The 26,872-nt window shown below is 36.6% G+C and overlaps 1 protein-coding gene across 4 annotated transcripts in view; it reads left to right on the top strand.

Annotated features, from left to right (window-relative positions):
* Positions 1–4,996, top strand: part of pik3r1 (phosphoinositide-3-kinase, regulatory subunit 1 (alpha)) — a 28,384-nt gene extending 23,388 nt beyond the window's left edge. For all 4 annotated transcript variants that reach the window (XM_048189910.1, XM_048189909.1, XM_048189911.1 and 1 more), the window contains 9 exons: positions 1,127–1,229; positions 1,328–1,426; positions 1,572–1,752; positions 1,843–1,968; positions 2,086–2,228; positions 2,315–2,491; positions 2,600–2,674; positions 2,760–2,930; positions 3,161–4,996. In XM_048189910.1, the coding sequence (XP_048045867.1) occupies positions 1,127–1,229; positions 1,328–1,426; positions 1,572–1,752; positions 1,843–1,968; positions 2,086–2,228; positions 2,315–2,491; positions 2,600–2,674; positions 2,760–2,930; positions 3,161–3,350 (1,265 nt within the window). In that variant the 3' untranslated portion in view covers positions 3,351–4,996. The remainder of the gene's footprint in view (positions 1–1,126; positions 1,230–1,327; positions 1,427–1,571; positions 1,753–1,842; positions 1,969–2,085; positions 2,229–2,314; positions 2,492–2,599; positions 2,675–2,759; positions 2,931–3,160) is intronic.
* Positions 4,997–26,872: the final 21,876 nt, after the last annotated feature.

Genomic DNA, 26,872 nt, shown 5'->3' with positions numbered 1-26,872 from the left:
AAAAATAGGTTTAACATTTTGCCATTGATGTATTCTTATGGTGACAGATACGTTAGTCGTTGTGGAATATTGTGTATGTGCTAGAGGACGCATATGCTTTAGGCACTACAAAGCATGGGATGATTTGTTGGTTAGCTTCTTGTGTCTGGTTTCATATCTGTGTGAGTTTTATATTCTGTGATTTCACTAGGCAGAAAATGCTTAGCGACGATAGTGACTGAAGTGAACAAAAGAAGAGACAGTGAGTGTGCATGAGGAGGTGGTGGTGGTGGGGAGGGGGGGTTGGTTGGAAGATAAAAATAGCCCACCGCTTCAGCTCTGCCTCATGCTCCACGGAGACTGCACTGCCCCCGCTGCTTCCCGTCACACGGCCCAGCAGCCAATCAGATGCAACCTCTGCCTCTATCCAGCGAAGCAACATGTTCTTAATGGTTAGGGATTCTTGCATGAATGTGCATATTGCATTGCTTTGAAAATCCCATTAGTGGGTATATGTCTGCGGTCCAATGTCATTGCTTCTAGAAACAGTGCTAATTCTGTTCTTAAGCACTTGTTGTAAAAGTCAAAGGATGCATCAAATAACTAATTAAATCCAAAATTAAAGCCCATTTTGTATCTCCATGGCTCATCTGTGTGATTGGTGCATCTCACAAATAGCTTATGCAGTATAATGCTGGCCAGATCAGGAAACGGTGATTGAAATTAGGTTTTTTTTGGAAGGGGCAATGAAATGCGTTCTCCCTGAGTCAAGAATCCGACTCCCTGCTGAGTGCTCAAGAGGCATGTGCTCAGCTGCATTTAATGAAATGGAAAAGACTGGGAGGGGAGGAGGCAAGGAGGCAAGAGATCTGGAAAACTGCAGTAGCCGTTGCATGATTTTAAAACGTGACTGTCGCATTGAAAGGAAACCTCCATCGCTAACTTGACAGATAAAAGGATGTTTTGGGGGTTTTCCTTTCTCTGCATAGATTTGCATTCTTAGGTTGTACAGTTATTTCATATTGAAACCACCAATATGTCAGGACGCATAGGTTTGGGCATGCCTGCACATGTATGTAAATGACCTTGAGTGCTGCTAGTTCATAAGCAGTTTTGTTCTCAACCAGTCTCTCTTTTCTCTTCACAGCACTACCTCCCAAGCCACCCAAACCAACGTCTGTCACTAACAACGGTATGAACAACAACATGGCTCTGCAAGACGCTGAATGGTACTGGGGGGACATCTCCAGGCAAGTACTCACCTAGTATTTGGCAAGATAATGCTTTTTTTATTATTGTTCTTATTAATTTTGCTTCATGTAAAAGTTTGAAACTCTTTCTGTTGCAGGGAGGAGGTCAACGAAAAGCTTAGGGACACTGCTGATGGTACGTTTTTGGTCCGAGATGCCTCCACTAAAATGCATGGGGATTACACGCTCACGCTGAGGTATGTTCTCCTTTGTAAACCCAAGTGTGCGTCTGAATTATTATTTTTTTTTTTTTTTTTTTTTTTTTTAATATAGGGTGCTTGCGTTGACTCTGACTTCCAACTTTAAGGATTGCTCTAAATTCTTCTTTTTTTGGCCATACAGGAAGGGAGGTAACAACAAGCTAATCAAAATCTTCCACCGTGATGGGAAGTATGGCTTCTCAGACCCCCTGACTTTCAACTCTGTGGTTGAGTTGATCAACCACTATCGGCACGAGTCTCTCGCCCAATACAACCCCAAACTAGATGTGAAACTACTGTATCCTGTGTCTAAGCACCAACAGGTAATGGGATATGGAGTGTCCTCCTGCAGAACTTTAATTTGATCATCTCGTTTATAATGGAATAATTTTATTGTTTTTTTGTATTTATAGGATCAAGTGGTAAAGGAGGACAACATTGAAGCTGTTGGGAAAAAGTTGCACGAATACCACCAGCAGTTCCAAGAAAAGAACAGAGAGTATGATCGACTCTACGAGGAATACACTAGAACATCACAGGTTTGCTCTCCCTAAATATATTTATAGTAAATGATGACTGACTATATGTATTTCAGTAAAGCAATCACAGAGCTCGATTAAAGTGCTTACATTCTGATGTTTTTGTCTGCTCACTAGGAAATACAAATGAAAAGGACTGCTATTGAAGCTTTTAATGAGACCATAAAAATATTTGAAGAGCAGTGCCAGACGCAAGAACGATACAGCAAAGAATATATTGAGAAGTTCAGAAGAGAAGGCAATGAGAAGGAAATCCAAAGGTGAGTCCTGAAGCTAAAAACCTCCCAAATAGTCTTTGAGAACATTTCAGAAGATAATTCAACATCTCTGCAATGATTCATTGCAGGATCATGGTCAACTATGAGAAGTTAAAATCGCGCATCAGTGAAATTGTGGACAGCAAACGACGTCTCGAGGAAGATCTGAAGAAGCAGGCGGCGGACTACAGAGAGATCGACAAGCGGATGAACAGCATTAAGCCTGACCTCATCCAGCTCAGAAAGACCAGGGATCAGTACCTCATGTAAGTAGCTCATCCATAGGTTCTGCGCTTCAAATTTAACACACAGGACACAATCTTGCATTTAGAAATGACTACATGGAGTAAACAATGATTTCTGTTGCTGCACAGGTGGTTGACACAGAAAGGGGTCAGACAGAAGAAACTCAACGAATGGTTGGGAATCAAAAATGAAAACCAGGACGAGTGAGTATTTCTTATCACATTATAGCTGCCTGATTTTTAAAGTCTTCCTGCTTTCAAAATTGAAAACTTCACTTCTTTGCTACAGTCAGTACTCAATGGTGGAAGACGATGAGGATTTGCCACACCATGACGAACGCTCCTGGAAGCTGGGTAACATTAACCGCAACCAGGCCGAGGCCCTTCTGCGGGGCAAGAGAGATGGAACATTCCTGGTCAGGGACAGCAGCAAAGCTGGATGTTACGCCTGCAGTGTTGTGTATGTATCACTTTCTTTTTTTTTGTGCTCGTTTGATGTTGATGGCCTTTTTTTTTTTTTTTTTTTTTTTTTTTTTTTTTACTTAATTATTGTTCCTGTGTTGGTCGCGGACATCTTTTGACAGTCTTTGCAATTCATTGACTACTAAGACTAGACTCTGAGAGTGTGTGTTGAAATGGGAAATTATAAAAGGCAATGATGATTAAAACCATCTCTTTGTCTTCTCGCAGTGTGGATGGTGAGGTCAAGCACTGCGTCATCAACAAGACACCCACAGGATATGGCTTTGCTGAACCCTACAACCTTTACAGCTCTCTCAAAGAACTGGTCTTGCACTACCAGCACACATCCCTGGTTCAGCACAATGACTCTTTGAATGTCACGTTAGCATACCCAGTCTACGCACACCAGAGGCGGTGAGGACTCATGAACACACTCTTGGGACTCGTTACAAACACGGGAGTTGAGGAAGGGCCTCCCCTTCAAATGGAGATGCCTCCAGTAAGGCTGCTACCGAGGGCTGCTTTTTGCCTTGAAACGACCATGTCAGAAAGACAAGAAAGCAAAACCCAAAACGAACATTTCAGCCACTGAGACTTTTTTTGCCAGTCTGAATGTAGTTTTCTTTATTGAGCAGAAACTGCTAAAGTTAAACTCACTCTCCCAAAATGGAGGACTTTGGAGGCCTTTTCCAAATGGTGCTTGTTCATTTCAAAGCTTTACCCGCTGCTGGAATGTGGAACATTGATTGAACCTCTAGAGTGATCTTTTTTTTTACCTCTTCTACCCCCTTACCTGCTCAGTTCAGGTCCCCTTTTGCGTGTATGTGTGTGTTTGCGTGTGTACGAGAGAATGTGATGTGACCAAAACTCACAGTATCTGAAAGCTATCGGGATGTTCAACATGTTGGTGTTAAACTTTCACGAACAGACCATGGAATCAGCTGATCAAATGTAGCAAGATGGCACTTTCGAGTATCTACTAGTTTTCCTGTAAGAGACTCCTACATAAACTTTGATATGACACGTCTCGCCTGAGAGTAACAGCGCGACGAGAAGCGAATGAGATGCTTGGCATTTCCTTGGCAAGCATTATAGTGACAGACTCTAAATCCATTTCTGCTTTTATGGACTGGCAAGAAAGGAACTGAAACGGACTTCATGCTGTACATACAGATAGCATCAAAAGCTACGTGACGACACCATATTGTACCAAAAAACGCAGTTCCTTCTCAGTTGTATTCTAATCTGCTATGCAAATTCTGTATTTTCCGTCTTCTCTGCAGAGTTGTGATTTTATTTTACATGTTGCTACCCATAATATAAACTTGTTTTTATTGCTTAAAGTCTTTTTGTATGTAACTAAGATGATATTTTAAGTGTCAAAATGCCAAGAAAGGTGGCTTCAGTTTTACAGAAGAAGTGAGGAAAAAGTACTTTATTACATATTTCTTTATCAGCCGCTGGTAAAATTAAAGAGAGAGTATTTTATTAGTCTTTTTCACTTGGAGCTGATTTTCTCTTGGGCAGAGCCTGGAGGACATTAGTGCTGCTTCTGTCTACATTAATGGTGATATATATCTGAACTTGAGCAAACATTAATGAATAAACCATGACGTTTGAAATAACTGCAACTGATTGGTCAATGTCACAACAACACAATACTGCAGGTTCCCAATCAAATATAGAGGTTTATTTTGTGATATTTTTCCCATAATCGAAAGCATATTGATTTGATCCTCTGGAATGATGGGGAAAAAAAGACATAACTCCCTCTCATTCCTTGTCAACAGTATTTTTTTTTTCTGTATCAGAAAATCCTTAATAGTGTTTACATAGATGGATCAACTCAGTTCGACTAGTACCCAACGTTATAGTTTGTGCCACATTCTCTGAAACACCATCTTGCAACAAAGTCAGGGGAGCCGACCAGCTTGACATTCACAGCTAGCAACAGTATTTCCGGCTTTATTATCAGTGACGTCAGTATTGCTTTTGTCTTCTGCTCTCTTCTCACTTGGCAAATGCATTTGATGTTTTGCATAAATAAACATCAATGTGACATCAGTAATTGTTTTTTGTTTTTGTTTTTTTGTTTTTTGTCAAATTTTCATTCATTTATTTTGAACTCGTTTCACTCCTTGTTTTAACTAGGCCTGATTGCCTTAAAATTAGTCAGTTATGTGTTTAAGCAGACAGTACTGATAACTTCACCATTTTGAGTTTCTTGAATAGAAATAAGTTTGAAGGTCTTTAATGTAAGGTTTTCAGGGAGAATGGTAATGCTTTTTTTTTCTGCCACGTCTATACGCACAATTGTCCTACACCATGATTTCCCCAACGACTTGGCACATAGTTCTCAAATGATAAGGTTATTACACCAAGTAACTAGATTGTGATTTGAGGTGAATATTTAAACTTCACATGCCAATTCTTTTCAAACTTTTACTGCTTGTGATTTTTAAAATCTAACAATAGAGAATCGAAGTCTATGAATTTGCAAATATCCCTCTAAACCTATACACTCAATTTTGATGAAAAAAAAAAAAAAAAAGCTCTTTTAAGGTAACTTATCTGGGGCTTTTTTCATTTTGTCTCCCATTTTTCTATGTTCTATGTTTTATGCTTTTTTTTAACCTCTAGCTAAAGGCCACAAACTTCCGTGTTTCACATTACCATGATAGTCCTCTGTCTGCAGTCCCTGTTCTCAGAATTTTTTTTCATTTTGTGAATCCAGTTTTTTCTTTTCTTTTTGAAATTGTATAGTATTGATTTACAGTCATTGTTACCACAATGTTGAAATTGAGATTAACCAGTGTGTTCCAGTTCGAAAAAAAGCTTGATCTGTATTGGCCTTTTTTTTTTTTCTTCTTTTTTTTTTTTTTTAAAGATAAATAAAATTGTTTTAGAAAAAATCTAAGTCTTTGTCTTTGGTGTTTTTATCATATAATTTCTAGTCTGTTCTATAGATGTCTAGCATTTGACAGTTGACTCCATTTACTGTTTCAGAGACTTTTGAGGTTATGCAAATGTTGTGGTGTGATATGATGCACGACATTGATGTCACCAGTCACTAAACGGGCTGAAGGTTATAGAACATTTTGTTCTCACCGTTGCCTTTTACTTTTTTCAGTTCTTTCCTGACTAACAAATCGTGAAGTTATTTAACTAAACAAGTGCCTAACTGGTTTTGCTTCAGGGCCTATATTTTCAAAGGTGAAAATCCAACACAGTAACCACATTGTTTTATTTTAGAAACATTTAAGTGTTGATATTGCCATGACCTGCACTGGCCCAATAATATGCAAAATGATTAACATTACAAGCTAAATAGGAAAATTAACAATGTGACTAGCTTCAAACATCTAGTTTGATTGGATGCACAGCCTCAACAAAAAGTTGTCTATTTATTTTGCTATCCTGTATTATAAAGTTGGTGGCATTGGTTGCAAATTATATAATGGATCTTTAACTACTTTAATGTACAGTACCATTCAAAAGTTTGGAGTAATTATTTATTTTGTGAATTTTTATATATATATATATATATATATATATATATATATATATATATATATATATATATATATATATATATATATATATATATATATATATATATAAAACTTTCTATGGAAAATCCTGAAAGAAACATGTTTGTACATACAGTGGGTACGGAAAGTATTCAGACCCCCTTAAATTTTTCACTCTTTATTATATTGCAGCCATTTGCTGAAAATCATTTAAGTTCATTTATTTTCCTCATTAATGTACACACAGCACCCCATATTGACAGAAAAACACAGAATTGTTGACATTTTTGCAGATTTAATAAAAAAGAAAAACTGAAATATCACATGGTCCCAAGTATTCAAACCCTTTGCTCAGTATTTAGTAGAAGCACCCTTTTGATCTAATACAGCCATGAGTCTTTTTGGGAAAGATGCAACAAGTTTTTCACACCTGGATTTGGGGATCCTCTGCCATTCCTCCTTGCAGATCCTCTCCAGTTCTGTCAGGTTGGATGGTAAACGTTGGTGGACAGCCATTTTTAGGTCTCTCCAGAGATGCTCAATTGGGTTTAAGTCAGGGCTCTGGCTGGGCCATTCAAGAACAGTCACGGAGTTGTTGTGAAGCCACTCCTTCGTTATTTTAGCTGTGTACTTAGGGTCATTGTCTTGTTGGAAGGTAAACCTTCGGCCCAGTCTGAGGTCCTGAGCACTCTGGAGAAGGTTTTCATCCAGGATATCCCTGTACTTGGCCGCATTCATCTTTCCCTCGATTGCAACCAGTCGTCCTGTCCCTGCAGCTGAAAAACACCCCCACAGCATGATGCTGCCACCACCATGCTTCACTGTTGAGACTGTATTGGACAGGTGATGAGCAGTGCCTGGTTTTCTTCACACATACTGCTTAGAATTAAGGCCAAAATGTTCTATCTTGGTCTCATCAGACCAGAGAATCTTATTTCTCACCATCTTGGCAAACTCCATGCGGGCTTTCATGTGTCTTGCACTGAGGAGAGGCTTCCGTTGGGCCACTCTGCCATAAAGCCCCGACTGGGCTGCAGTGATGGTTGACTTTCTACAACGTTCTCCCATCTCCTGACTGCATCTCTGGAGCTCAGCCACAGTGATCTTTGGGTTCTTCTTTACCTCTCTCACCAAGGCTCTTCTCCCCCGATAGCTCAGTTTGGCCGGACGGCCAGCTCTAGGAAGACGTCCCAAACGTCTTCCATATAAGGATTATGGAGGCCACTGTGCTCTTAGGAACCTTAAGTGCAGCAGAAATTTTTTTGTAAACTTGGCCAGATCTGTGCCTTGCTACAATTCTGTCTCTGAGCTCTTCAGGCAGTTCCTTTGACCTCATGATTCTCATTTGCTCTGACATGCACTGTGAGCTGTAAGGTCTTATATAGACAGGTGTTTGGCTTTCCTAATCAAGTCCAATCAGTATAATCAAACACAGCTGGACTCAAATGAAGGTGTAGAACCATCTCAAGGATGATCAGAAGAAATGGACAGCACCTGAGTTAAATATATGAGTGTCACAGCAAAGGGTCTGAAAACTTAGGACCATGTGATATTTCAGTTTTTCTTTTTTAATAAATCTGCAAAAATGTCAACAATTCTGTGTTTTTCTGTCAATATGGGGTGCTATGTGTACATTAATGAGGAAAAAAATGAACTTAAATGATTTTAGCAAATGGCTGCAATATAACAAAGAGTGAAAAATTTAAGGGGGTCTGAATACTTTCCGTACCCACTGTATATTTTTACATTTAACTTGCATGTATACATTACAATAAGTAGTTAAAGACACTTGATATAAAACTAAATTGACTTTAGGGATGCATCGATATATAAATTCTGGCCGGTTAAGTGTATAATTTTTTTCATGTTATAACCAACATTAAAATAATATTTCATCAATGTAAATAAAAAAACACAATACTAAAATCAAACTAAAAATTTTAATATTTTAATATTTGCAACAACAAAAAAGTATATTATTTTTAATTATTAACTTTAGGTGCATGTTAGAGGATGGCAAAAGTAATCTAAACATAAAAGTAGGAGACATGAGCATGCATAATTAAAATATCCAATATTGACTAATAACGAAACATTAAAATATGTATAATATTGGCAGATAACCAATATATTGAGCAAACTTAATTTTATTATTTATATTTAGCATCATTTTTTCCCCCCTTCACTGGGCTGAAGTATTTTCAGTCAAACTTTATTTTAGTTTAACTTTATATATCTGGTTGCACTTTATTTTACAATATATGCACTTTTAGTATACTGACCTAAGAAAGTACTGGTGTGAGGGAAAGGTCAACAGAATAATTTTAGAGGTTATTAAAGAAATTAATAACAGCTGTAATTACATGCAGGCATTATATATATATATAAACGTCCCGCAACTTCTCGTGTAACCGAAATACTTGGAAGTCAGGAGTCTGATGAGGAGTCATACTGATGAACTGCTGATTATTTTGAGAAAGAGATTCATATAGCACATACTGCACTCACGTCCCCTCTTACAATAGCGTGTACCTTCTTAAAACCGGATGTCAGATGTTTTCAAATGTGATTGACATCTCAACAGCAACATGTAATGCAGCTCTTACCCTTTGAGTTGCTCAAGAAAAGAATGATACTGATATTACAATAATTGAGAAGTGGCTTTGAAAGTTGTGACCCATTTTCTGTTGTACTATCTGGTTGACCATGCAGTTCTTTACAAAGCCACTCTGTAGCAAGAGTATGTGAGACGGAAACAGTAAACCACAGACATCAAAAGCACTGTTCTCAGGAAAAGAGAAGAGTGTTAATTCGTACTCTCACATCATTAAAACTTAACTTCTGATATAAATGCATGCCACGCATTTGCCACCATGGCATGTACATTGCAACACAGGTTCGGAATGGCATGCAGAAAAGATATCTGGAGTATGACTGGCAGACTGTGAGATTTCAACACACAGTGGCTGTCTTGACTAGTGTTCGTCAATATAGTGGGCGTTCCTTTTTATCTTTTTGCAACCTTTGCAACATCATTCTTAACATATATGCCTACAAAATGGACAAAAGTATGTGGACTCCTGAATACTGAGTTTGTCTAGGAGTCTTAATTCCATTGCTACAGCATACAATGACATTCTAGAGAACTGTGTGCTCCTAAAAGGGCCCTTTTTTCCAGCACAAACAAAATGCCCATATGCACAAAATTAGATCCATACAGAAATTGTTTATTCAGTCTGTTGTGGAAGCCTAAACAAAAGCGAGTCAAGCCCAATGCCAATGACTGACCTCCGTGAAGCTCTTCTGTCTGAATGGGAACAAATGGCTGCAGCCATGTTCCTTCCAAAATCTAGAGGAAAGACTCACTATTAATTCAATTAACAAACACATCTCATATGTGTGGTGTTCAGGTGCCAACATATACTTTTATTCACATAGCGTGTAGATTGTACATGGGATTACAGATGACAACAGCTTGCACATTTCAGATTAATGTTTTTAATCACATCAAGTGATTTATAACTGAGATTTATGGAATAGGGAGCTTTATGACACGCAGACACTATCTGATGATTAGTATTATAGTGTAAATAGACTTTCTACAACATCTGTAATATTTGAAAAAAGACAGACAGACAGATATACAAACTAGTGATGTTCGATTCTTGAACAAATCGTTCTTTTGAGCCGGTTCTCATGAAGTAATCGGTCGAGCCGGTTCACTAATCGAACTGAATCGAACTTTAGTTCTGGGTTGATGACGCAAGATGCACAGTCGAATAGAGTACCTCAGGGATGACGCGTTTTTGTAGGCCAACCCGGAAGTTAGCGGTGCACGGGTTCCCTGGATTGAAAGCCTATGCATTTTTCCCATAGACTTTTGGAAAATCGCAGAAAATAAGCTCTGTTTTTAACAAAGGGTTGTGACACTTACACATTTTGTCTATCAAGATAATCTTTACAGGTTAACACAACATTTATACATTTTGAAGCTTAAATAAAGTTGTCAGATATAAAAAGCTAACAGTAGGCTATAAACGGACTACAGCACACCATGGTCACGGATCAACGTCACCACCACCAAGCTTCCTCAAACTTTATTTAGAAAACAACTTTATTTAAAAACATGCTCACTGATCTGCTCTGTGTATGAATACTTATACACTTTTTCATGAGAAATGCTGTCCAGATGTCCTGTTTGTCATGATGACATCTAAAGTCCCCGCCAAAGGAAGTAGTCCCTTTTAGCAACTTGTTAGCAACTGCTGTTTTTAAGACACAGTAAAGGTTTAAAAAATCCCAAGCCGGTTATAACTGGTGTGTTTTATGTCATAGATCAAAACGTGAAAATATTTAGAGGCTTTGTTAACCACAGACCTTATTCCAGGCGATTTAGCAAAAACCCATTCAAAAAACCCATAGACTTTACGGTGTTGGAACCGGAAGTCCTAAAATGCTAACTCGCTTCCGGGTTTTGCCTACGCAAGTGCGTCATCCCTGAGGTACTCTATTAGCACGTCTGACTCAAAAAGAACCGAATGAGCCGGTTCAACCAACTGTCATTGCAGCTTCAAAGCGTTCTACACTATCCCAGATGAGAAATAAGGATCTTTTCTAGAGAAACCATCACTCATTTTCTAAATAAATGCTCATCTTGAACTAGCTCTCTTCTTCTTCTCAGCAGAGTAGACACTGCTAAGTGTATTACTGCCCTCCACAGGTCAAAGTTAAACTAAAAAAAAACTAAATTGTTATATACTTGCACTAGCATATTGTATATGACAATTTAGTTCAAACTTTGACCTGAGGAGGGCAGTAATACACTTAGCAGTGTCTACACTGCCGAAAATCTAATAGAGAAGAAGAAGAGAGCTAGTTCAAGATGAGCATTTATGGTTAAAATGTATCAAATTTTACTTTTTTTTTTTAGAAAATGAGTGATAGTTTCTCTAGATAAGACCCTTATTTCTCGTCTGGGATTGTGTAGAACGCTTTGAAGCTGCAAAGAAACTGTAATTTTGACCTTCAACCATTTGGAGGCCATTGAAGTCTACTATATGGAGAAAAATCCTGGAATGTTTTCATCAAAAACCTTAATTTCTTTTCGACTGAAGAAAGAAAGACATGAACATCTTGGATGACATGGGGGGTGAGAAATTTATCAGGAAATTTTAATTTGAAAGTGAACTAATCCTTTAAATTAGAGGTCTCAATATTTGGAGCTCATTCTACATCTCATTTGCATGGTTGGGTTGGTGTAATGTATCTTATACTAAGCTGCTGATCTGTTAGTAAGGCTGAGAGGCTCAGATCTACGTGAGCGTGGTGAACGTCAGTGAGTCGAGCTGTAATCTCTCACTGTTAAATATTCATTAGAGACTTTGCACTTCCTGGTAGCTCTCAACCTACTTTCAGAAGGCAGGCTCTCCACTTATAACTTGAGAAGACCTGATCAATCCAAAGCATATTAAAGCTTTTAACACCAACTCAACTGTTTAATTCAGCAGCACATCATACATTTACACATAAATATTTAATGTCAACATAAAATCAAAATGTCTATATATATATATATATATATATATATATATATATATATATATATATATATATATATATATATATATATATATATATATATATATATATATATAGCTCTACCTCTGACATAAATTTCTTCTTCAGCTTATGTGACCAAGGACTTTTTTTGTTTCATCTCATGGATATCAGCGAACCAAGCACTGTCTTTTTGCATGTGTTGTTTCTTTCATAAATATTTCACATTTCATGTCAGCTTTTAAAGGAAAACATTAAACTGCTACAGTAACACTTGGTTGTTCCGACTGTATGTGTACACTAGAGCCAATTTCCAATTCCTTCTCATCGGCAGGCAGACTTGCACAGGGGACTATGGGAGTAACAGTAGAGAACTCGTCAAAAAGAAGAATTCATTCATTGTAGAGCACAGCTATGACTTTGTTCACAACATAGCACAGCCTCAAGTGCTATACAACATCCACAGTTATCAGTAATGTGTGATGTGCTGTAAATATACACAGTTGTTGGTGATCAGGTGTCATAGTTGTCTTAGCTGTTGTATATTTTAGCACAGTTAAAATCGGTTGTGTAGCATCTGGGTATGCAGGGTATGCATGTGCATATGGGCCTGGGCATATTGGGGGCCCACAGCTTGCCCCATTATTTAAAATAATATTTTTTTGGTGTATGGGCGCAGGGGGCTGACTTGCTACGCCACTGGTTAAAATGCTCTACTGATCGATCAGCAGGACTGGAACAATGCATTTTGTAATTTTGATTTTTGTTACTGGCATTCTGCTATAAGAGCATTGATGTTCGCAGGGCCAGCCTATGGGTTTGCAGAGCCATAGGAAAGATCATGAAAATGCTGATACTGAGACTGATACTTCTACAGTATATAACCAATACAAACATGTCAGATGTACTGAAAAAGAAATCACTAAAAATAAGCACACTGTGCATAGGTTGTTGACAAATAGCATGTCCATTTCACCATTAAATAAGGAACAGTGTATATTTCAGGTCAGATTTGAGAAACCCTGTTTTAGGTGATATGACTGTGCCATAAATTAAATGTTTCACTATTTTTAATTAACTTTCAGTTTATATCAGTAGTGGTGCCACAAATAATTATTGAAATCATGTAGAGTCATGGGAGGTCATAGAAACTGCTTGTATACAAATTTTATTGTAGAGTTGATGGTTCAATTTGGAATTTGACACTTGAGCTCTTAACATTTCATATATATATAACTGATATATAAACATTTAGTGTAGCACAAAAAATTTACAGAAGTTAAAACATGTATGAAAAAAATTAATAAATAAAATTAAATAATCACATTACACACACACACACACTGGCAAAAATGTATTTATTTATTATAATTAATATGCTCCAGCATCCCTGCAACCCTTGAACAAGCTGTTTTGAGAATTGATAAATGGATATATAATAAACTAATAAAAACTGTCTGCAAGTAATGACTATACACATACTGGGTCTATTTACTGTTGTGATATTGTCACTTGGTGATTGAAGTTATTTGTCATTTGGTGATTGAAAGCTTATCTTTTACTAAGCATTGTTTTTTGGTTGCCAGACACTGGTTTATGTGATAAAGAATGAGGTCCATGCGTGTCTTTTATGTATGTGTTATGATGTCTGGCCTTTGTCCCAATCTTATTTTGTTAATAAAGAACAAAGAATATTTACTCAGCAGTTACTATATTAAAATGGGTTCACAAATAATAAGCTCAACTAAAAAGATTTTGACTTTGTTAAAATACAAATCTGATTAAATTGTGAACAGATTTTATAACAATCTTTCCATTTAAAAAAACAATTCGCAGTTTGAAATTCATGCTTTTCTTGCCTAAAGGTCTGACAATGTTTGAGAGATACTTCTGGAACGACTTGTCAATTAGCATAATTCAGTAAAAAAGTCTCTAGGTCCACCACCCCCCAACCCACCCCATTTTAATATTGACTTTTGCTGGCATTGAATGGATTGGGTGCTTTCGACTCGACTGAGGGTCCCGAGGTTCCTATGTGTGGTATGAAGATAAGATAAAGGTTCAAAGTGCACACTTGAAACAGCTCAGACCATTAGTTTACTCTTATGCAATAAGCTGTTAATGGTTTGCCAGGCATATCTATGATATTTGAGTGCTGCTCCTGTATCTGTAAGAAGAAGTATCTACTAAAAAGCCCTTATGGAAAGGATGAAGCACTGAACTTGTGAGTCTAGGTGTTAATACGCATAGACACAGTAAAGGAATTTTAACCAAAATATAGCCTACTCACACTCAATGTAATTCCAAAACAATATGAAAAAGATATTTAAAGGCCCTGTTTACACTAGTGCGTTTGCATTTTAAAACACATACGTTTTGCTACGGTTACACCTGTCATTTACACTACGCTGGCGTTTTCGAACCTTGAAAATGGAAACTTTAGAAAATGCTGCAGACCCCTTTTTAGTTTGAAAACGTCAGGGTTGCGCTTCAGTAAACGGACCAAAATGGAGACTTCCGAAAACGATGGCGTGGCTGCCCATGTTCGCTCTGCGTATCCTTGGCGACCGTGTAAACAATAACAACTGAACTGCAATCTTTGCTGGCTTTGTTGTCATTTTTAACAGCCAACTGTGCATGTTTTAATACTGTAGCTACCTACATGCACAAGAGACAACTGTTAACACTTGTACACGCAACGGTCAGGTGTTTTCGGTCGTGTAGTATAGACGGAGATCGTTTCTGAAACGCTGTGGAAATGCCAGTGTAGACGAGGATTGTTTTAATTTTAAAACGCCATTTTAAAACGAAAACGCACTAGTGTAAATGGGGCCTAAACAGTGGCAGAAAAAGTATTTTAAAATGAAAACGATCCCCGTCTACACTCACGTTTCCACAGAGTTTCAGAAACGATCTGCGTTACTACGTAGGACTCTTGCGTAGGATCTTACGATACTACACGACCAAAAATGCATCATATGACCGTTGATGCACACTGGGTAACTTTGGTCCGTTTATACTGAAATGCAACCCCGGCGTTTTCAAACTAAAACGGAGTCTGCAGCATTTTCGAAAGTCTCAGTTTTCGACGTTCGAAAACGCCGGCGTAGTGTAAACGACAAGCGTAACCATAGTAAAACTTATGCGTTTTCGAAAGTCTCTGTTTTTGAGGGTCGAAAACGCCAGAGCAATGTAAACGAAATGCATAACTGTAGCAAAAGTTATGCATTTTTAAATGAAAACGCACTAGGGTAATTGGGGTCTCAAGGTCATGATGCACATGGCAACTTTTTGAGCAATGTTGCCGGGCAATTTTGCCAAGTGATGTTGCTTGGGGACTTTCCCATTGAGAATGGGCAACAAATTTCAATCTGGATACTTTAGATAGAAATTTGTTGCCCATTCTCAATGGGAAAGTGCATTGCAACATCCAAGCAACATCGCAACATCGCTCGGCAAAATTGCCCCGCAACATTGCTCAAAAAGTTGCCCTGTGTATCATCAACTTCAGGGTGCTTTTTTTGTCATTTTAGAACTCGTAGACAAAATCCCCATTTACTTTCATTGTATGTAATAAAACAGTCAGTACATTCTACACCTAGTGTGTGTAACGAAAAAAGCCAATTTGTGTGAATTAACCCAAAGTCTTCATTACAGTAAACACATGAATTAATAACAAACTGTCTGAATGTGTCAAAGCCATATGGTCTTTCAGTAAATGAAAACTTGACACATATGTGGCATATAAAATGTTGCATAGAAACTGTCCTACATTTGATCTTATGATCATTTATCAAAAAAGCACTTTTCCACTTCAAAGACCATTTTTATAAATATGAATGTTGGTGTGGATATTAGCGTACAAACACTTAACCTAATACTTAACACCTAAGTGTATGCACGTTTATCCTCTTATTCTGTTTCTAACAGATCGTCAGTTCTGTGCAGGTTACGCATGCTATAAGCTCATGCCAAGAATTTCCAGCAGCTCATATAATAAGCAGTGATTATCATCCCATGGCCTTTTCTATGAGTGTCATTAGCGTACGTCAGGTCAACAGCTGAAGCTAGCTTCTTGGAAAAGGATAAGCTTTGTGCTGTTTTCTGCTGGAGCAAGAAGACACTAATCTTGCTTAGCCTGTGAGGTTATGCACTTCCAAATTTAATACAGGTGCAAAAACTTCAGTGCTATTACCAAGAACTATGAGCAGAAAAAGAAAGTGCTCAAAAAGGATTCTCTTTCTCTTTTCTTTTCTATCAGTCATGCCCTTCAGTTACCCTGCTGCTATCTGTCATGGTAATTCCCTCCAAGATTAATGATTCATCTTGTCTTTAGCAATGTGCCTTGGCTGTATGTGGTATGATAAGACACAAACTTCGTTTAAAGCAATGCTGTTACGAATACATATTTCATTAATTAACAGTTTGTAATGTGCATTCATGATGACACAATTTTTATCCAGCACACTAAGTGATTTGTGACTCTGTGTAAATGCATACTAGTTGCTTGTCGGTTACTTGACAACTGTGTACAGTCTTAAGAGGTTTGTCTAATATTTATGTTGATTTTTACTCTTTATTGAACATTAATGTTTTTGCATTACACACCTTACGTGTGGTAGAATCACTGAAATGGAATATAAAATAATACTTTTGTTGTTACAGAATATTTTCAAAGAGTATGGCTTGTCTCGAATTTTTGCTGTAATTGAAATTCTATATAATGATTAGTGAGTTTCATTAAAAAATCGGTGTGGCAATATGCTCAAAAGGCCAAATCAGGTTATTCATTTATAGAGCTCAGTGTATGTTTATTACATGGTTAAGCAGACTCAGAAAATGTACATCGAGTTTAATGCTCTCCTGAGATTATGAGATTAATATCCATGGAGATGAAGTTGTAGGGCTCAATTCACTTTAACAGAAAAAAACATACTAAGCTATTGTTCCTAATTGAAAATGCTCAGCCTATCAGAGATCACTATAATCTATGAATAATTGAGAGGATGCTGTAACAAGGACACATCTGTGTCATCTGAATATGGAGTTTGAAGGTTCAAGGAAATAAGACCTGATTTGTTTTCTTTTATCTTTGAATATTGCCTAGTTCTTTTCACATTTTAATCAAATAAAATATAGAGAGCACCAGATATGATGGAAAAGTGATTAAAAAATGTCGCAGGCCATATTCAAATTTGTGTAGTCTGCAAAAGCATCACAGATCAACATTTGAGCGCACACTTTAACCACCAAAGCCCCATCACATATCACCAACTGGAATATGCTTTTTACAGCAACATTTCCACTGCCTCACCAAACCAGTGTAATTTTTTAAACAAGAATACATGTAAATGTAAACTTTTCTATTATAAGTGACTATAGTAATCTTAGTATGAACTGTTTACATTATTGTTGCACCAAACTTTTAAGTATGCCCTAAAAAGGGGTCTTTGACACAGGAGGGGTCTCTTTCACATCAATTAAGATATTTATCATCAAATCAAAATAGTCATCAAAATATAGTGCGTTCGATCGCTATGGGGATGATCGTCTTCAAGGTCACCTGATCCCCTTTGTTTCCGCAAGTGATGCATAAATGCTAAATTTAAATTCACTTTACTGGGAACATTGTTTATGTATTCCAAATTCAGTTTGTGTATTCTAGTTAATGAGATGTAACTTGAAGATCAACTTTTACAGTCATCGCCTATTAGCTTATTTTTAGTTACCTTCTTCTCTCCATCAAACATCTAAAGCATTTCAGTCAGCAGGACACTCTGTTCTTAAAGGGGTCATGAATTGAGAAATCAAATTTTCCTTGATCTTTTGACACAATATATAAGATATAAGATGTCATTGTACTATAAAAATATCCCGTAACTTCCTCATTAGTCCAAAAACAGCTTTTATTAAAACCAAGCTCAGAAAATTACTCCTTTGGGATTTTGTTGGATTATTATGTCATAGTGCAGCAAAAGACCGCTTCTGCAGAAGAAGCTCAACGCCTACTTCTATATCATTGCCTCTTTTGCCCCGCCCACCGATTTGTGCATGTCATGTGGTAGTAAGTACAAGACAGTGGCAAACACAGGATTACTACAACAAAAAAAAAACAAAAAAAAAGAGAGAGAGAAAGAGAGAGATGCCTCTGAATATTACAAGACATTTTGAAGTTGCTTCGTTTTACTACGGATTTGTTTTTTAATAAGACAGTTCGACACAGGCTTTTCAGAGAGACTGAAAATAAAAGATGATGTAGTGAAAACTACATCAGATCTGACAGTAATGTTGCATTTTTAACATTTGTCACTATCGTTTGATATGTATTTGATTATGTAGCATCACATTTCTGGTGCTCTCTGTATTTTATTTCATCTGATGTGACTTGGGCAGAAATCGTGTTCATGGAAGAGCTAATGTATTAAAGTTTTATTAAACTTTACCGTGGTATGAAGCAGGGCGGAGCCGAGAGCCTGGGACATTTTATGTTGCTGTTTTTATGCTTATATCCCAAAGTCGGATGCTGTCGCTCCTTTCGTTTTGTTTATGTTTGATTTATTTTTCGATTAAAGGTGCGATTAAAGGTATGTCCGCCTCCTTCTTCCCTGAACTTTAACTTTGTTACAGTTATATTTGATCACTTAAATGAACATTATTTTTTTTTTCATTAATGAAATAGCCGCGAGTGCTGAATTACTACTCATACAGGTCACTTTATCTGACAAATTAAAATTGTGGGGTAACGCCGCACTGTTTTACTTGGTCAAAACAATCATACTAAAACACATTTGAGTGTGTTGAAAGTTATGTTAACGTTACTCTGTGCGTTCACTCAGAGGCTGGTATGAGACTTATTGCACACTGCAGTAAGATAGATCAATATTAGAATATCATATTAATAAAAGCTTTATGACTTGTTGCTATATGACATGCGATTCATTTTCAAATATATTATATGATGGAGAAAATACTGTATTACTTTTTAATGTGGCTATGTTAGCCACTTGACAAAATAGCATTGTCTCTGAGGCATGGTACAAATGCTATACTCACAGTAAATCAAGAAAACAAGAGATTCAAACAATAAGACTATCCGTGTTGAGCTATTTAACACTGACTAACAGTTAACAGTTGCTCACCTGTCTAATAAAATGAATAATATATTAAAGAACCTTTGGTGTTTCCGTGGTTTTGGTGTTTCCATAGTTCCAAGGTTACCTCCGGAAATCGAGGGTTATGCGGATATGATGTCATTGACAGGTGATGCAATGACATAGGCCATTACACTGGTTAAAATAGCTGATTTCTCTGGATTTAAACATTGTTGGAAACATTTGGGATAATGCAAGTACACAATATATTCAACAAAATATATAACATTGTTCTAGTGTTTTTTGGATATTTTAATCCAAAAATCATACATATTGTACATTTAATACGCATAAATGTTTCACATTGTTGGCAAATGTTTCAACCATGTATTGAGATGTTTTTTCAACATCGGAACTTTTCAAAACAATTCCACACGTGTAATAGCGAGAATGCTGAAAATTATTTTAATATGCAAAACTGTTACCCAGTTATAACAGTGGGAGTTTATTTCCAAGTCTTAAATGGGGCACGCCCATCAAAATGAAGTGTTCGAAAGAAAGGGTCAAAAACTGGATAGAAAATAGCTTATTTCTTCTAAATTAGTATGGTTTTATGCAAAAATATAAGTGGACCTCAGAGAAAATTATAAATGTAAAAAAAAAAAAAAAAAAATCCGTTCATGACCCCTTTAAAGATTTCCATTCAGCATGCCAGGATAGCTGTCGAGCACACCTAAAACAGTAAATCTTCTCATCAGATAGGATGTCAAATCTATGTTTAGCAGAAGACTACCATTCCCAGATGGAGATTTGAGAATATGAGCACAGCAGCAGGCTTTTGAGGACCTCAGTACTAAGAGTTCTGGTGGATTAATTGCACTCTAATCCCTTTTTTATCCATTGGTAGTCCCAAAATAAACTCAATGCAATAGTGTTTTAATCCCACTGCCCTATTACCCAGACTGGCCCACTGGATGATGTCACAGCGCTTGTCAGATGAGCTAAGAGTAGAGCTGAAATTCCCATTTTATTGGTTAACCATTCAGCAGTGACATAATGGTTTAATACATCCAGTGTGTTATATATAGATTTTACATTTTCTGAAGAAAAGGTCACTGATGCTTACCAAGGTATTGCTAAGGTGTTGTTGGTGGTTGCCATGGTATGCGGTTTCTAAGACATTCAGAGTGTTTTTAGCACATTTGTTCTGAGTGGTTGTTACAGCTTTGCTTTGCAGTTGTTTTGGCTGGTTTTTAGTTGGCTGTAGAACACTGCTTGGTGCTTGGATGTTGCTAAAAGAGACCCAACCCCAATTATCACATATACTGAAATATTCAAAATAAAAAAAGTATAAACCATTAATGTCTATATAGTGTGTTTTGATCTTTACATTGTAATGAACTGCAGCTCACTGGCCTCTTGTGCACCAAACAAGGGCATATGTCTGAAACCACAAGCCTTATATCATTTGCTTTGAAAGCCTGGGTGAGAAAAGCCTAAATGCAAATTATTCAAGCTCTGTGCACTCTAGTTGCCCTTTGACAACATGCATGACTTTAAATGTCATGAAGTTATTCATCTAGAGGTTTCTAACCTTAATCAATCCTTTTAACATTCGGTGTGCAAATTGCTTTTTGGTGTGAGAAACAATAGAAGTAGGATAGAATCCATAAATCTGACGAGTGCAATTACCTAAATGAACAGCACCATAACTCTGCAGTGATTGCATGAAAGCAATTAAGGGGGATAATTCAAAATGTTTATGAGTAATGACACCATAACATGGAAAAAAAAACATCTACAAGATCATTGATATGTTATACGTGAACTTCATACATTTCATGTAATCTAATAGCAACACTAAATGGAAGTGTTTCAAGTGCTGTGTGTTTTATTGCTCATTTTTACTAATTAGAGCTAAAGTCTTAAATCCTGGCACATAGATATGTATTTTCTATTTAGAATTTAATTATGTAATGTGTTAGCATACACATGGATGTTACATATTTTAGAGCTGTAATGATATGTTTTTGATCTTCATTTGGACACAGATCTTGCTGCTGCTAAGGTTGAGATTAGAATTTAGAATGCTAAATTTAGCATGAACATGTTCCAAAAACCAGACTGACCACTTTTGACTATACAAGCTAGTATGGGCTAGTATGATTTTTGCTTTTGTCCTAGATTAATTGGCTACTTCTTTCCTAATCTCCTGGACCAGGCTAATCTAGATATCTTGATGGTTCATCAGCTGGAATACTTAACTGAAAGGCTGAGTTGACCTGGTAGACCTTGGCCAAGCTGGTTACAGCTGGTAGACAAAGCTGGATAAGGATCATACCAAATACCACATTCCTAAAACCAGCTTGGCTACCTATGATCAAGCAAGTATGTTCTGGTATAATCTTAACCTTTGACCAACAAACACTGGCCACATCTTATCTTTACTTTTTAAATTTTCACTGTCACGTATAGTTTTTTTTTTTCTTTTTTTTTCTGAATTTGGCCGATCGTTTCACTAGATAAGACCCTTATTTTTTTGTCTGGTATCGTTTAAAGCCCTTTGAAGCTGCAGTGAAAATGTAATTTTGACCTTTAACCTGTTTGGAGGCCATTGAAGTCCACTATAGGAGAATATTCCTGGAATGTTTTCATCAAAAACCTTACTTTCTTTTCGACTGAAGAATGAAAGACATGAACATCTTGGGCAACCAGGCCATAGAGGACTATGTCTGGGAGTTCTGTGAGTTGATGTTGTGGATGTTGCCCTCAAAAGCATTTTCCATAATGGACTCAGTGACTTTCTGAGTTATCTGATGCCTGAGAGCACAGTGTATGGACTGTTGCTCAGTACATAGATTATCCTACGCTGCTGAGTGGCTCATCCTTTACTGTGGGAATTGCTGACAAGGGGCTCCACAATTCCACAGTACCCACCACACCAGAGTATCCACGGCTCGACCATCATGTCTGGAGTTATCCATGCCACGCCTGCCCAGCCAGAAACTGTTCATGTTATGCCAGCCAGGTCAGTGCCTGTTCACGTCATGTCTTCTATTGGTTCTATTCATTGGGATATTGTGATTTAGTCCTTGTGTATTAAAGCCCTCATGTTTGCCCTGTCCCTTGTCATGCATTGTCCCTGTATCACTGTGGGTGAGCTTCATGTTTCTTGTTCTGATTTTCCAAGACATGTAATGTCTTAGTTTTATGTTTGATTCTGTTGGAACTTAATAAACTGCAACTTGCCTTCAGTGGACTGTTACAATCACCATGTCAGCTGCAAGGTTGGCATTCCTTAAGCTTTTATGCTCAAATGCGTCATCAACTGTATCCTCCCCCAGTATTAAAAGCTTAGTTCACTTTAGAATGAAAAATTAACACAAGGTTTACTCACCCACAAGCCATCCTAAGTGTATATGACTTTCTTCTTTCAGATGAACACAATCATAGTTATTAATAGTATCCTGACACATCAAAGCTTTATAATGGCAGTGATCGGGACCAACGAGTATAAATCTCAAGAAAGTGCATCTGTTCAAAATAAAATGCACATGGCTCTGGGGTTGTAAAGGCCTTCTGAAGCAAAGCGATACAGTTGTGTAAAAAAAAAAAATCCATATTTAACAAGTTACAAAGTAAAATATCTAGCTTCCACCAGACCGCCTTCCGTATTCAGCTTACGCTCAAAAAAATAACTTGTTGGTCTAACTTAATTTAATTATGACACCTATTTCCACACAGTTGAACTGATTTATTTGAAATTCATCGTAATTGAATGAGATCACACCAGTTTCATTTGACGTATTCTGTGAATGTTTCCTGAACATAATTCATTCTTGTTGATCCAACCAGTGCTTTTTTTTTTTTTTTTTTTTTGTTACCATCGTGGTGAAGATGTGCGCTTGTGCTTAGGTTTTGAGTAGCTGTTGTACACAGACATACATGTTTCATGACCATTGAGAGGGGGAAAGCTGATGACCATATGTAGACTGTGTAAATTATGTGCTGGCCCTCAAACTAATTTATTTATATTTCTATAAAAACTAAACTAAAATAACACTTTTTCATATGCTAAGTAACATTTAATAGTATGCAAGTAATGATTAGATAAAGAACTTCTCATCAATGGCTTTAACACAGTTAAAGCTCGTTAAGAACAATATAAATTTATTTTACGTAGCCACCTAGAGCCTAACCACAAGGTCTACACTTCAGCATAATGGTAACCTCAAAAAATCGACATAACATAAACTCTTTTAAATGTCAAATATAACTGAACATCAAACTTTAAAAGGTATTTCCCTTTACTAAAAAACACATTAAACAGCACTTAAGTTCAACATTTACTGTCCCAATCTTTCCCTACGCAAAGCATGCTGGGAACTAGAAATCCACTGCCCAGGTTCAATCAATGCAACATAAATGATTCATGTAGTCCCAACACAAATGGTTTAGGTTGACCTAACATTTTGCAAATTTAATTTCATTTAACATAATACAATTGAGTGCAAATGCCAATGAAGTAAAAAACTAAAGATTTGTGTTGGTTCAGCTTATTTTATTTAAATAAACTGAACAAGCAGCTAGAATCATTTTTTTGAGTGTAGGAAGAAAGCATAACTGACATCACGTACGGAAGGCGTAGGACGTAGCGTAAGCGGTTTGTACTGTGAGAGTTTTACACTTTCTTCAGTTGAATACAGAAGGCGGTCTGACAGAAGCTAGATATTTTACTATATAACTTGTTAAAGGGTTAGTTCACCCAAAAATGAAAATTATGTAATTTATTACTCACCCTCATGTCGTTCTACACCCATAAGACCTTTGTTCATCTTCGGAACACAAATTAAGAAATAAACACAAATAACGACTTTTCAACAATATTTAGTGATGGCCGATTTCAAAACACTGCTTCAAAGCTTTACGAATCTTTTGAATCAGTTGTTCGGAGAGTCACGTGATTTCAGCAGTTTGGCAGTTTGATACACAATCCGAATCACTGATTTGAAACAAAAGATCCGTGAACCTTCGAAGCAGTGTTTTGAAATTGGCCACCACTAGTTATTGTTGAAAAGTTGTTATTATGTTTGGTGCACAAAAAGTATTCTCGTCGCTTTATAATATTAAGGTGTTCACTGTATTCACATGAACTGTTTTAAATATGTTTTGAGTACCTTTCTAGATCTTGAGAGGTTTTGTGACACTGCTGGCAATAGAGGCCTCACAGAGCCGTTGGGTTTCATCAAAAATATCTTAATTTGTGTTCCGAAGATGAAAGAAGGTCTTACGGGTGTAGAACGAGTAATAAATGACATTATTTTCAATTTTGGGTGAACTAACCCTTTAAATACATTTTTCTTACAGTACATTTGGAGTACATTTGCTTTGGATGGATGCACTTTCTTTTATTTTCACTGCCATTATAAAGCTTAGATGCGTCAGGATATTTATTAATATAACTCCGACTGTGTTCATTTGAAAGAAGAAAGTCTTATACAGCTAGGATGACTTGAAGGTGAGTAAAGCTTGGGGTAATTTTCATTTTAAAGTAAACTAATCCTTTAAGTTCTACAGTGCATGCAATGCACAAGGAGTAAGACTATAGGTCAAGATACAAGTTTCTCATGTGACAAAGTTTTGTCAGTGATTAAAAACTGATACTATATAGATAAAATTTGGTCCCACTTTATGCTGTCTTTAACTATTATGTTCTTACATCCAAATTAATAAATAAATATATGTAAGGTACAATACTTATTGTGTATATGTTGTATTGCAAATCAGTTCCTGCTACTGAGGTGGGATACGGTTAACAAATTGGGACAGATTTTGTGATATGGTTTGGTTTAAGGGTGGTTTAAGTGTAGGGTCAACAGTGTTATGTAATTACACATGTAATAACATGCTGGTATTTTTTAAATATAAGTACAACATAAAACATTTAAATGTTAATACATACTAGTTAGTATGTATTTTAACGTGGGTCCAATGATTAACACAGAAATACGTCCATACTTCGTTTAACCCACCACGACTGAGGGCAAATACACTAGAAAAGAAAAGTCATCTGAACTTATCAACAGTTAAATAAACAATGCCAACAATTCAGTTTGGTTCTTACTTAATTTTAATTCACAAAATAAAACAATAAACTGTTAGTTTATCAGTAACTCATGGAAATACAAGCTTTGAGCCTAAATAGTATCACCAAGACTTAAGGCCTGTTCATACCACGGATAAAAAATGTGAATTTTCAATGAATTCTTTCTAATTCCACGGATGAATTCTTGCTGTGAATGGGCCTTTAGGTGGAGATTTTTTTTTACATTAATTCTGACAATCCAATGGCAGAATGCCATTAGTTATCAGTGAAAAGTAACTTCACAACCTTTGTACATGTGTACATTTGTGTGGTGAAATAGTTTGATCCAGTTCTTATTACATCCTATTTGGAAATGTAGGTTACATCATCAGAAAACCTTGACATATGAAAAAAATTTTTTTGCTCTTTATTTCTCATTTGTCAATGCAAATGTCAACATGACTGGTAAGCAAACAATTTTCAGTCTTCTCAGTCCCACAGGCAAGACTGATTCTGGTCTTTAGCCACTTAAGAGCATAACTCTTCATGGTGACCACGGCGGTGTTAACATTACAGGAGGACAAATTGTCGAAAGTGGATGAAACTCAATGAGCAAATAATTACACAACATTTGACAGCAAACACTGGCAGCTGTAGCCTCGTATGCTGTTGGTTCCATGAATCCTCTGCTAATCTGGACAAACGGTGGATACGTGGAGCTTATCAATTTATTTAGTGGTGCATGCTAAGGCAAGCATATCGGTTATCATTGATCTTATATTTAAAGTTAGGGGTTTCTTCTGAACCCTATGACTTCTGAGAAAAAAATTGATCATAACTGTCCACTGAGAAGACAGCAAGTCTCTGAAAAAGCTGACGGAATAAGATATCTGGGTCAATGATTTTTTTTTTTTTTTGGCCTGGATCAGTTCTTTTTTTCTTTTCTTTTTTTTCACATGCAATTTAGCAAAAATGCAATTTGTACATACTGTGATTTGAATACACCTCTTCTATGATGAGTATGTTTTTAGTTTCCAAATTAAGATTCATGAAGTAACAAAAATTGTGATATAACGATCCTGGTATTATAATGAAGAAAAAAGCATTAAAATAATAATAATGCCATTCTTGCAAATCAAACCTTGAAAAGGAAACCCTGCCTCAATATTTATTACAGGGTTAGTTCAGCAAAAAATTAAAAATTCTGTCATCAATTACTCACCCTCATGTCGTTCCAAACCCATAAGAGTTTCATTCATCACAAATTAAGATATTTTTAATGAAATCTGAGAGCTTTCTGTCCCTCCATAGACAGCCATGCAACTACCAAGTTCATAAAGAGATCGTAAAACTGATCCATATATGAATTGAGCAGTTTAGTCCATATTTTCGGAAGAGTCAAAGACATCTGGTGCGACCAACAAATTCATGTAATATAATCAACAAGTAATAATAAATAAAAATAAATAAACCTGGAATTGATATAATTTCCTCAAAACCTGTAAAATAAACTTAAAATAATTATTAATATGTTTTAAGATTATAAGAAAACTATTAAGTGAATTCTGTTCTGTCATGTCTTTTATTTTGAAGTTCTGTTCCATTTCCTTCAGTTCCTGTTTCCCTATTTAGTTTCCTTGGTTACTGTTTATGTCATTGTTTGTTTCTGTTATGTTAT

Source organism: Megalobrama amblycephala, linkage group LG4 (genome assembly GCF_018812025.1).
Source record: "Megalobrama amblycephala isolate DHTTF-2021 linkage group LG4, ASM1881202v1, whole genome shotgun sequence".
NCBI lineage: Eukaryota > Metazoa > Chordata > Actinopteri > Cypriniformes > Xenocyprididae > Megalobrama > Megalobrama amblycephala.
The sequence above is the reverse complement of the archived record's forward strand: the minus strand, read 5'-3'. Positions and strand labels throughout refer to the sequence as shown.